Source organism: Kogia breviceps, chromosome 13 (genome assembly GCF_026419965.1).
Source record: "Kogia breviceps isolate mKogBre1 chromosome 13, mKogBre1 haplotype 1, whole genome shotgun sequence".
Lineage (NCBI taxonomy): Eukaryota > Metazoa > Chordata > Mammalia > Artiodactyla > Physeteridae > Kogia > Kogia breviceps.
The window spans coordinates 50,562,543-50,576,259 of NC_081322.1; the positions used below are offsets into that span (position 1 = coordinate 50,562,543).

Here is a 13,717-nt window from a genome sequence, read left to right on the forward strand (position 1 = left end):
GTGTCTGGCTCCTATATGTGAAATAGTAAAGAGTTGTGTCTGCTCTACTTAGTGAAGTTCACTACTGATCTTGGAGGGAACCAATGTAATATTAAATCCAGTCAACTAGAGCAGTGCAAGTTGTATTTATATTTAAACAAATAAGTTGCTCTATTGTAAAACACCCAGAATTCCTTTTAGGGACACTGATTTTAGAACAATGGCAACATCACTGGAATTACAAATATCCATTTTTTCCCCTATGAATTATTTTTTTTTAAAAATTCTAATTTCATATCTAAACTATGTAAGAGGCTGAGCCCAACAGGACATCTCCCACATAAGGCCACTTCTCTAAGATTAGGATATGTAAATTACCTACCTATCACATAGAAATAAACATAGAGAATTGGGAAATGGGGGAGACAGAGAAATATGATCCAAATGAAGGAACAAGACATAGCCTCAGAAAAAGAACCAAACAAAGTAGAGATAAGCAATATACCTGATAAAGAGTTCAAGGTAATGATCATAAAGATGCTCACTGAACTCAAGAGAAGAATGGATAAATACAGTGAGAATTTCAACAGCAAAGAGTTAGAAAATACAAGGAAGAAACAGAGCTGAAGAATACAATAACGGAAATAAAAAAATATACTGGAAGGAATAAACAGTACATTAGATGATATAGAGGAATGAATTAGTGATCTGGAAGACAGAGTAGTAGAAATCACACAAAGTTGAACAGAAAGGAGATAAAGAAAGAAATTTTAAAAATGAGGTTAATCTAAGAGATCTCTGGCACAACATCAAGCATACTAACATTTGCATTACAGGGTCCAAGGAGGAGAAGAGGGACAGTGAGGGACAGGGAACTTATCTGAAGAAACAATAGCTAAAAACTTACCTAACCTGGGAAAATAAACAAACATCCAGGCCCAGGAAGCAAAGAAAGTCCCAAACAAGACACACCAAGGCACATAATAATTAAAATGGTAAAAATTAAAAACTCTTAAAAGCAGCAAGAGAAGGGCAACTAGTTACCTACAAGAAAACTCTCATGAAACTATCAGATATCTCCTCAGCAGAAACACTGCAGGCCAGAAATTAGTGGCACAATATATCTAAAGTGATGAAAGGGAAAAGCCTAAAACAAGGAATACTCTTCTTAGCAAAGTTATCATTCAGATTTGAAAGAGAGATAAAGAGTTCTACAAACAAGCAAAAGTTGAAAGAGTTTAGCACCACTAAACTGGCTTTATAAGAAATGTTAAAGGGGTTCCTCTAAGCAGAAAAGAAAAGGCCACAACTAGAAATATGAAAATTATGAGAGGAAAGACATCACTGGTAAAGACAAGCAGATAGTAAAGGTAGTTGATCAACCACATAAAGCTAGTAAGAAGGTTAAAAAAGTAGTAAAATCGTATATATCCATAATAAGTAGTACAGATACACAAAACAAAAAGATGTAAAATATGACATCAAAAACATTACATGTGGTGGGGGAAATAAAAATGTAGAGTGGTTAGAACGTATTCAAGCTTAAGAGATCATCAACTTAAAATAATCATATATACATATGAATGATGTTTAATATGAACCTCTTGGTAATTACAAACTAAAAACCTATAATAGATACACACACTTAAAAAAGAGGAAGGAACACAACATAAAGCTAAAGATTGTAATCAAATCACAAGGGAAGAGAGCAAAAGAATAAGAAAGAAACAAAAAAGAACTACAAAAACAATGAACAAAATGGCAAAAAGTACATACATATAATAATTGTTTCAAGTGTAAATGGACTAAATGCTCTTATCAAAAGACATAGAGTGGCTGAATGGATGAAAAATCAATACCCATATATATGCTGCCTACAAGAGACTCATTTCAGAACTAAAAGCACACAGACTGATAGATAAAAAAGGTTATTCCATGCAAATGGAAATGGAAAGAAATCTGGAAGCAATACCATATCAGACAAAATGGAATTGAAACAAAGACTGTAAAAAGAAACAAAAAAGGTCATTACATAATGATCAAGGGATCAATCCAAGATGAAGATATAATAATTGTAAATATATATGATCCCAACATAAGACCACTTAAATACATAAGCAAATATTAACAGACATAAAGGGAGAAATTGACAGTAATACAATAATAGTAAGGGACTTAAACACCCCACTCACATCATAGGCAGGTCATCCAGAAAGAAAATAAGGAAACACTGACCTTAAATGACACATTAGACCAAAAGGACTTAATAAATAGATAATTTAAGAAAACTGAGATCGTATCAAGCAACTTTCCTCACCACAATGCTATGAGACTATAAATAAACTACAAGAAAAAATGCAAAAAACATAAACATGTGGAGGCTAAACAATACACTAGTAACAACCAGTGGATCACTGAAGAAATCAAAGAAGAAATAAAAAAATACCTGGAGACAAGTGAAAATGTAATCACATTGATCTAAAATCTATGGGACACAGAAAAAGCAGTTCTAAGAGGGAAGTTTATAGCAATACAAGCCTACATCATGAGACAAGAAAAATCTCAAATAAACAACCTAAACTTCCACCCAAAGGAAACAGAAAAAGAACAAACAAAACCCAAAGTTAGTAGAGCAGAAATAAATAAAATAGAGACCAAAAAACCACAATAACAATAGAAAAGATCAGAGAAACTAAGATCTCGTTCTTTGAAAAGATAAACAAAATTGATAAACCTTTAGCCAGACTCATGAAGAAAAAAAGAGAGGGCCCAAATAAATCAGAAATGAAAGAGGAGAAGTTAAAATGATGCCATGAAAATAAAAAGGATCATAAGAGATTACTATGAACATTTATATGCCAATAAAATGGACAACCTAGAAGAAATGAAAAATTTCCTACAAATATATAATCTCGTAAGATGGAATTGGAAATAACAATAGAAAATATTAATAGACTAATTACCAGTAAAAAAATTGAATCAGTAATAAAAAAAAAAAGTTCCAACAAACAAAAGTTTGGAATCAGTTGGCTTCATGGGTGAATTCTACCAAACATTTAGAGAAGAGTTAACACCTATTCTTCTCAAACTATTCCAAAAAACTGAAGAAGAAGGAAAGCTTCTGAAATTCTATATGGCCAGTTTTACCCTGATACCAACCCCCCCCCCAAAAAAAAAAATACAGGCCAATATCAGTGATAAACATAGATGATAAAATCCTCAACAAAATATTAGCAAACCAAATTCAACAATAAATGAAACGGATCATACACCATGATCAAGTGGGATTTATCCCAGGGATGTGAGGATGGTGTAATATCTGCAAATCAATCAATGTGCTATACTACATTAACAAATTGGAGAATAAAACTCATATGATCATCTCAATAGATGTAGAAAAAGTTTTTGACAAAATTCAACATCCATTTATGATAAAAACTCTCAACAAAGTAGATACAGAGGGGATATACCTCAATATAATTAAGCCCATATATGACAAATCTATAGCCAACATCATAATAAATGATAAAAAGCTGAAAGCAACAAGATCAGGAACAAGGCAAGGATGCCCATTCTTGTCACTTTTATTCAACATAGTTTTGGAAGGCCTAGACACAGCAAATAGACAAGAAAAAGAATAAAAGAAGTCCAAGTTGGAAAGGAAAAAGTAAAACTGTCACTTTTTGCAGATGACATACTATATATAGAAAAATCCTAAAGACGCCACCAAAGAAGTAGGACTAATAAATAAATTCAGTAAAATTGCAGGATACAAAATTAATATACAGGTACCTGTTGCATTTCTATACACTAATAACATACTATAGGAAAGATAAATTAATAAAACAATCTCATTTACGACTGCATAAAAAGTGTAAAATACCTAGGAATATATCTAACCAAAGAGGTAAAAGACTTGTACTCTGAAAAGTATAAGACATCAATGAACGAAACTGAAGACAACACAAACAAATGAGAAGATATACCATGGTCATGGATTGGAACAATAAATATTGTTAAAATGACCATACTACGCAAGGCAATCAACAGATTCAATGCAATCCCTATCAAAATAACCAAAGACATTTTTTATAGAACCAGAACAAATAATTCTAAAATCTGTATGGAACCACCAAAAGATCCCAAATAATCAAACCAATCTTGAGAAAGAAGAACAAAGCTGGAGGTATTAGACTCTGCTTTAAAACTATACTACAAAACTACAGTAATAAAAACAGTACAGTACAGTCACAAAAACAGACACATAGATCAATGGAACAGAATAGAGAGCCCAGAAATAAACCCATGCTTATATGGTCAATTAATCTATGATAAAGGAGGAAAGAATATACAGTGAGAAAAAGATAGCCTCTTCAATGATGGGAAAACTGGACAGCTACATGCAAGAGAATCAAACTGGACTACTTTTTCACACCATATATAAAAATAAATTCAAAATTGATTAAAGATTTAAGTGTAGACCTGAAACTATAAAACTCCTAGAAGAAAACACTGGCAGTGCACTCTTTTGACTTTGGTCTTAGCAATATATATATATATCTATATACAGATACATATATGTGTGTATCTATCTATCTATATCTATCTATCTATATATTTTTTGATCTGTCTCCTCAGGGACAGAAAATAAAATAAAAAATAAACAAGTGAGACTACAACAAACTAAAAAGCTTTTGCACAGTGAAGGAAACTAACAAAAAAAAAGAAGCAAAAAGTCCATCTACTAAATGGGAGAAGATATTTGAAAATATATCTGATAAGGGATTAATATCCAAAATACACAAAGAACTCATACAACTCAACAAATAACCAGATTAAAATGGACAGAAGATCCGAATAGGCATTTTTCCAAAGAAGATGGAAGTCAGAGAGACAGCCAACAGACACAGGAAAAGATGCTCAAGATCACTAATCATCAGGGAAATGCAAATGAAAATCACAATGAGATACCATCTCACACCTGTCAGAATGGCTTTCATCATAGACAACAAATAACATGTGTTGGTGAGGATATGAAGAAAAGGGAATCCTTGTGCACTATTTTGGGACTGTAAATTGGTGCAGCCACTATAAAACTGCCATACGATCCAGCGATTTCACTTTAGAGTATTTATCTGAAGAAAACAAAAACACTAATATGGAAAGATATATGCACCTGCATGTTCACTGCTGCATTTTTTCCCATAGCCAAGATACGGAAGCAACCTAAGTGTTCAAATGGGTGGTTGCCAGAGGGGAGGGAGCAGGAGAAATAAGTGAAGAGGATTAAGAGGTACAAACCTCCAATTATAAAATAAGCCACAGGGATGCAATATACAGCATAAGGAATATGGTCAATAATATTGTATTAACTTTGTATGGTTACTAGACTCATTGTGGTGATAATTTCATAACATATACAAATGTCAAATCACTATATAGTACACCTGAAACTAACATATCATACATCAAGTACATTTCACTTTAAAAAAACTATTTAAACTAATACAGCATTGTTAATCAATATAAAATAAAAATTTAAAAAAAACTAAGGAAACAAACACTACATAAGGTATCTACCTAACACACTACTTAGTACACAGAAGGTAATTCAAATATTTGTTCACTCTCATTCCTCCTCCATCACAAAGGACCTTTGAAAACTATTAATAATCTTCGATTAAATATTAGTTTGGTTAGTTCAATTTTTATTTGAAAGTACTGTCTATTTATCTCTGGAGGTAAGTTTACTTCAAAGGGAGGTAGCCATTAGGACTGTCTGTAATCTCGGGCAATTTTAACTTCCTCAATTTTTTTTTTTTTTTTTTGCGGTACGTGGACCTCTCACCGCTGCGGCCCCTCCCGTTGCAGAGCACAGGCTCCGGAAGCGCAGGCTCAGCGGCCATGGCTCACAGGCCCAGCTGCTCCACGGCATGTGGGATCATCCCGGACCGGGGCATGAACCCGTGTCCCCTGCCTCGGCAGGCAAACTCTCAACCACTGCACCACCAGGTAAGCCCCTCAATTTTTAGAATATATAATAATTCAGGATTTTTTCCTCTCCATAATTTTAACTGTGACTCTAATAGAGAACTCATACTTGTTGAAGAAGAATACCCTTTTTCAGATGTGTGAATCTTAACTGAGGTTTGAATCATGAAAAATACTTTTAACTGCCCTATTAGAACTAAACATTATCAAGTATGATTATTATTGTTATAATTATATTAGCACATATTGAACTCTACCTAACCGGAAACATTTTGTAACCCACTCAGGTAGTATTCCATTTTTTCATTAAAGCTTGATTAATATGCAAGTTATAAGTTAGCTGAGTGGCAACGATGATTTAAATTTGGGTTTACCTTAATAGCATCGAAATACATCTTCTTAGCTTGTAGATCTGTCTTGTCAGACATTAACCATGCCTTTAGCAAATATTCATAAAAGCTGTCTCCAAGTCCTCCAACTGATACATGATCTGCAAAGAAAGGGAAATGAATTTTAGACTGATTCAGACTTTAATTCAGATAATGCAGTAAAATCATATTAGTAACTAGGATGCAAAACCGTTAAGTCAACTGCAACTCAATGTTACTTTCAAATTCCAACAAATCTCTTGTTTTCAGAAAGATGTTCTGAAATGAGCAGATGTGCTGTTAACTAATGTGATATACTTTAATTTACCAATATAGTTTTGTAAACTTGCAGATAAAAAATATATAATCAACCGTAAATCTAAAACTCTGTTTCTTTAGTAAAAATACCAAATTAAAATGTTTCACCATATATATTCAAATATATTTTTAATTGCTTTATCTCTCAATAATAAACTATGTCAAAGCTATGAGTATCATCAAATTCTAAAAAAAACAAAAACAAAACTGGCTTGCACTATAACCAGAAGCTCCTCAGCTTCTTGTATTATAATTTTTATTATTTGATAGGTTTTGTAGTGTTATCAATCTGAAGGGTCAAAATCCTTTGAGAGAGGTAAGAAAGAAGACAGGGCAGGAGAAGTTTTTCTTTTTAATACAGTCACCCCTCCATATCTGTTCCCCATCAGTAGATTCAATCAACTGTGTATTGAAAATATGATAAAAAAATTCGAGGAAGTTCCAAAAAGCAAAACTTCAACTTGCTATGCACAGCCAAATACTATTTACATGGCATTTACATTGTATTTACATAGCATTTACATTGTATTAGGTATTATAAATAATCTAGAGATGATTTAAAGTATCTGGAGGATATGCATAGGTTATATGCAAATACTGTGCCATTTTACATAAGGGACTTGAGCATCCATGAATTTTGGTATCCCTGGGGTCCTGGAACCAATCCCCTGCAGATAGGGAGGAATCAATGTACTCCATTCCTACAGTCCCCCTCCACTGTCATTTATTATGCCAGATCCACTACATATTTATATTATTGCTATACAAACAGCCTTTGACTTATAGGTAGGTAATCCTCATTAAAAGTGAGAAAACTGAGGCTTAGAGGGGCTAAACGAGATTATAACATTGGTAGGTGCCAGCTAACTCTTCGGCCCACACAGGGTCTCAAACTTGGAATCACTTGCTCTCTAACATATAACACTAAATGTACATATTCTTTTGCCTACTGCTTGAATTAATACTGTTACTTTTCAAGCATATTTACCTACAAAAACAGGGACATACTTTCTTTGAAATATCATTCCTAGAATTCAGAGAATTTGTGCATTAATAAGACAGTCTTATTTGGGAAATTTGCATTTGAAGTTTCATAACTCGAAACTAACTTTATGTATCTATTAAAAAAATAAAACCTTTATTAGTTGATTTAGTTACACAAAAGTAAACTGGTTTTTATACTACTATCAAGACAATTTTCTCCTGAGTCCAACCCAACAACTCCACTTGGACATGCGGACCTAAAATCGAACACAGGTTAAAAGTGAGTGTATTACCTTTTCCTCCTCAACCTTATCTTAGCCTTGGTCCCTATCTCACTAAGTGGTGCCATCATCCTGCCAAGTCTGCACAAGTCAGACATCAAATAGTCATTCTTTACCTCTTCTCTCCTTCACTCCCATATTCAATGAGTTACCGAACTCTACTAATTTTACCTCCAATGTATCTCTTAAGTCCATCTACTTCTTCCTGTCCTCACTAATATGATTCTGGCCCAAGCTCCCACTATGCCCTGCCTGAGTCTGCAATGGCAAATTATCTGGTCTCCTGCACTGTGACAGCATCTTGCTATTTAAACTTATTAAAAAAAAATATCAGTTCCTCAGCCATATTAGTGCTCATACATGTGGCCTGTGGCTACTGCACTGAAGAGGGAAGATACAGAACATTTCCATCATCACACAAAGTTCTGATGGCAGTGCCACTCCAATCTATTTCCCACATTAATGAATGCCAGAGTAATCCTTTTTTTTTTTTTTTTTTGGTTTTTTTGTGGTACGCGGGCCTCTCACTGCCGTGGCCTCTCCCGTTGCGGAGCACAGGCTCCGGACGCACAGGCTCAGCGGCCATGGCTCACGGGCCCAGCCGCTCCGCGGCATGTGGGATCTTCCCGGACCGGGGCACGAACCCGTGTCCCCCGCATCGGCAGGCGGACTCTCAACCACTGCGCCACCAGGGAAGCCCCAGAGTAATCCTTTTAACATGTGAATCAGATCAGCCCTTACTTGAAGACTTCAATGATGAAGACTCAAATCCTGGGTCTCTGGAGACCTGGGAGGTCCTGTAAGACCTCAATCTTCTCTATATTATCAGTCCTGTCCTACCTGCTCTCTGCCCTCTTGCTATATGGTCCCTCTTTGGTTTCTCAAAACCGTCAGGCTCCTTCCCACCTCAGGGATTCTAAAGGCATTGTTCTCTCTGTCTGAAGTGCACTCCCTGATTCCTTTTGCCTTCATTTAGTAATCCTTACTCATATTTCATATCTGATGTCCACTAAGTTCTCTCATTATACACTTTCTGATAGCACACGTGTACCACACCTGTACTTTCATAAGATGGTGAAATTTTTTTTGTCTCCTTCATAAGATTATGATCTAGGAGGGCAGGGACCAGACCTATTATGTTTCCCAGTCCACATCAGCTCCTAAAAAGCATCTTGCACATAGTAGGTACTCAGTAAAAAATTGATGAACAAAGCAAAATTCTTTTAAGTCAGTCTAATTAAGGACTACACCTATTAAGCCCAGAAGAGCTATATTTTTAAGTAAATATGTGATTTTCTTTTTTTCTTTCTTTCTTTTTTTTTTTTTTTTGCGGTACATGGGCCTCTCACTGTTGTGGCCTCTCCCGTTGCGGAGCACAGGCTCCGGACACACAGGCTCAGCGGCCATGGCTCACGGGACTAGCCGCTCCGCGGCATGTGGGATCTTCCCAAACTGGGGCACGAACCTGTGTCCCCTGCATCAGCAGGTGTACTCTCAACCACTGCGCCACCAGGGAAGCTCTATGTGATTTTCTTTTGCAGAAAGCCCAGAATTACAGTTTTAATTTTAATGTAAAATTAGTATTTTTATAATTGTAAGGCTGATCCTTAAAATAGCAGTTTGAAGTGACCTTTACAATTTCCTAAATAAATCACCACAGAAACCTCCGACATTTACAAACTAAATAGACTAAGTACTATCTCATCGATAATAAGCCCTGTTGTTATAAACATGATTGCAGGAGACAAATGAAAGTGATGTGTGGTAAAGCAAATCAGTGTCCAGTTACTGTCAAAATAACGGGGACTAAATGAAGTAATAGGAAATGATGGCCATGATCCAGACATGTCCTTTAGAGTTAAAGCAATGAGAGTTGAAAACTAACAGCCAGAAGCAGCTTCATTTTCTTCTCCCTTGGGTTATGATTCTATAATGAAGGAAGAAGCAAGCTTGGGCATTTGGTGATTTTTTAAAAAAGGAAAAGCGTTTACATATATATATATATATATATATATATATATATATTTTTTTTTTTTTTTTTTTTTTTTTTTTGCGGTACAAGGGCCTCTCACTGTTGTGGCCTCTCCCATTGCGGAGCACAGGCTCCCGACGCGCAGGCTCAGCGGCCATGGCTCACGGGCCCAGCCACTCCGTGGCATGTGGGATCCTCCTGAACTGGGGCACGAACCCGTGTCCCCTGCATCGGCAGGTGGACTCTCAACCACTGCGCCACCAGGGAAGCCCCTACATATTTGTTTTAATTAATGTTGCTAAGTGCTAGTTAATTTTCTAACCTATAAAATTTTTATATTTGGAAAGAATCAAAATAAAGGAACATAAAGGAACATATAGGAGAAACAAGAAAAGGTCTTTTTGATAATTTAGCATATCACTCACTAAGCTTCCCCCATGTCTGGATGACTATTTGTGTTGGCAGCAAAGTCCTTTGTAAATATCTTAGTGGCTGTGAGAACATGCCTGATTTTATCAGCAAGAAAGGACTGTCTACTTCTAGAAAGAACATATATGGTATTCTTATTCCCAAATGTTCTAAACATAATGTGTATAATAGCTACTCAAATATTACATCCTTTTATAAAACGGGTAATGTATTCTTTTCTATAAAAGGGGTAATGCATTCTTTTCTTTTCAATAGGATTAGGTCGTCACATAAAAGGATTCCTAATACTTAAAAAGAGAAAAAAAATCAAAAGAATCAAGACAAAAAGGATTAAATACTCAGTATCTTCACTTCTTAATTTTATAGACTTCATCTGAATCTGAACTTCTCTCCTCAAAGCAATCCCCCATGATACTGGTAACACCATATTTTATAGACACACACACACACACACACACACATAATGTTGTTATGTTAACTGAAGAAGGGTGATAATTGTTCTGTTTGTAAGACATGGAGCCCCATATTTGGCCTCAACAGTCAAGAGATATTATCATTGACCAGGACCAGATGCTGCCTCTCAGCCACAATTGAGGAGGAGACAAATTGTTCAGAGAGGAAAAAGAGAACCAGTGTTAAAAAGCAGAGGCAGAAAAAGTCAGATTGGATACGGACTGCATGAGTATTCACAAAATTCAAGTAAGCTCCTACTAGCTGTAAGATACTATGTGCTGAGTTAACAAATATGACGAAGTCACTGTCCTCAAAAGTTCTGGATCCACAGGAAGATGGGTATGTATATGAAACATTAGGAAAAGACTGTGATAGGAAACTACCCAAAGTGTTGGGACAGAGGAGGAAGGAGGGGGTGGGCAGAGGAGGAGTGGGCGCTAACAATTTCCAAGCAATGTCTTGAAGAAAGCTGCCTAGAAGAAATGGAGATTGAGCTGGTTCTTGGTAGAGCCAGAAGTGCTGTAAAAGGGCTGAGGAAACAGCACGAGGCCAAGCAGACCTTGATTAAAGAATTTTAAAAAGTGTGTCTTCCTTGTGGCTGATACACAGGATGGCGGTGGGGGAACAGAGACAGGGGACTCATGAACCCTATTTGTTTTTCCATCAGGAATTGGCCCATAAACAATCCAATTACAAAGGACTCTTTGTACCAGGAAGCATGGCCAAATACGTAGTGTAACGGTGACCCAGAAGGTGAAGCTGGGATGTTCCAGAACAACTGACATTTTTTGTCCCTCTTCATAAGTGACGTCTAAATCCTATATCACAGGAAGAAAAAAGTAAATCATAGAGACTTTTCTTCAACTTTTGAAATCTTTCGTGAGAAGGAGAACTTTAAAAACGCTTGTGCTTTCAAAGTATCATATCTAGTTATCTTGAACTCAGAAAGCTACTCAGGTTCTATTTTATCCCAAATACTATAGTGGCCCTCACACTTTTTAGCCTCAGCATCCTTTTATACTCTGAAAAACGAATAAGCACCATAAAGAACTTGCTTATGTAATATCTATCAATATTTGCCATATTGGAAATTAAAACAGAATTTAAAATATTTTATTAATTTATTTAAAGTAATAATATACCCATTATATTAATATATAGATTTTTCATAAGAATATGTTACATTTTACAAAACAAAAATAATTAGTGGGAAGACTGATACCATTTTACATTTTTGCAAATCTCTTTAATGTTTGCTCTACTAGAAGACAATTGGATTCTCATATCTGCTCTACATTCAATCTGCTGCTATATGTTGATCTGGCTGAAATATATGAAGAAAGTTCAGCCTCACACATTTATACAGTTGGAAAGCAAAGAGTACTTTGATAGTCTTTTCAGATAATTGTGGGTAATTTTTCTTTGGTACTACCACAAAACTTGACAAGTGGTCAAAGTTTTTTAACAGTTGCAAGGTGGAGTTAGAAACCACATCAATTAATTTTTGTACTATTACATTAAAATCCATTGGGCCATCTTGCACTTTGAATGCACTTTTTCTCACACATGATTTTACAGCAGCATGCATTGGTCATTTGGAAAATACTGGTTCACTGAATCATGCACATCTTCCAGATGTTGATACATCTGATTATACAACATTGAAAAACCATATTTGTTAATATCATCACCAGTCTCAGCAGAAGAGTCTTAGTGTTGGTGAAAGACATTAAGCTTATGGTGTCAATGTGCACGTTTTTCAAAATTCTAATTTTCATTTAGAAGCTCAAGTTTTACCTTTGGCACAGGTACTGTTAGTTTTCCTTGAAGCAAACGTGCTCATTTTTGCGAACACGTCTATCAATTACCCAAGTCTGAATAACCAGTCTGTCTTCAGTAGTTCTTTCAAGTAAAAATGGTGTCTTGTGAAACAACATGCGGCTAGTTCAGCTTGCAACTCAATCACACGAGTGCTTTTCTATGAGGCAACCACTATTTTTCATCATGCAGCAGAAACACCTTAAGCATCCTTTCCATTTAATCATACGGAGTATTACAATATGTGTACTCAGTGACTGAGATTTACTAGAATCAGTAAATTTTTTGCTTCATTAAGAGCATTCATGAGTGAAACTGGCATCTTTTTATGTGTTATCTGCAGTTAAGGATGTGACCACTGGTATATCTCATTTTATTGCCCTTTGCTTTATTGCCCTTTGCAGACACTTCATTTTATAAAAATTGAAAGTTGTGACAGCCCTGCATTGAGCAAATCTATCAGCATCATTTTCCCGACACCATTTGCTCACTTTGTGTCTCTGTGTCACAGTTTGAAAATTTTCACCATATTTCTTTTTCATTACTATTATATTTTTATGGTCTATGTGATCAGTGATCTTTTTTTTTTTTTTTTTTTTTTTTTTTTTTTTGCGGTACGCGGGCCTCTCACTGTTGTGGCGTCTCCCGTTGCGGAGCACAGGCTCCGGACGCACAGGCTCAGCGGCCATGGCTCACGGGCCCAGCCGCTCCGCGGCATGTGGGATCTTCCCGGACCAGGGCACGAACCCGTGTCTCCTGCATCGGCAGGCGGATTCTCAACCACTGCGCCACCAGGGAAGCCCGATCAGTGATCTTTGATATGACTATGACTTACTGAAGGCTCAGAAGATGGCTAGCATTTTTTAGCAATAAAGTATTTTTACATTATAGTATATAGTGTTTTTTAGACGTACTACTACATACTACTACTACATACTTAATGGACTACAGTATAGTGTAAACATAACTTTTATATGCACTGGGAAATAAAAAAGAATGTGTGACTAGCTTTATTGTGATATTTAATTTATTGCAGTGGCCTGGAGCTGAACCCACAATGTTTCTGAGGTATGCCTGGTGTTAGTACTATCTGGTGTCTCTGCCATGGCTATCACTATGGCTTC

General features: G+C 35.9%; 1 protein-coding gene across 1 annotated transcript in view; it reads right to left on the bottom strand.

Moving 5' to 3' along the window:
- Positions 1-13,717, bottom strand: part of MAN1A1 (mannosidase alpha class 1A member 1) — a 172,904-nt gene that overhangs the window by 15,728 nt on the left and 143,459 nt on the right. The window contains exon 9 of the mRNA XM_059083869.2: positions 6,345-6,460. Coding sequence (XP_058939852.1) covers positions 6,345-6,460 — 116 coding nt within the window. The remainder of the gene's footprint in view (positions 1-6,344; positions 6,461-13,717) is intronic.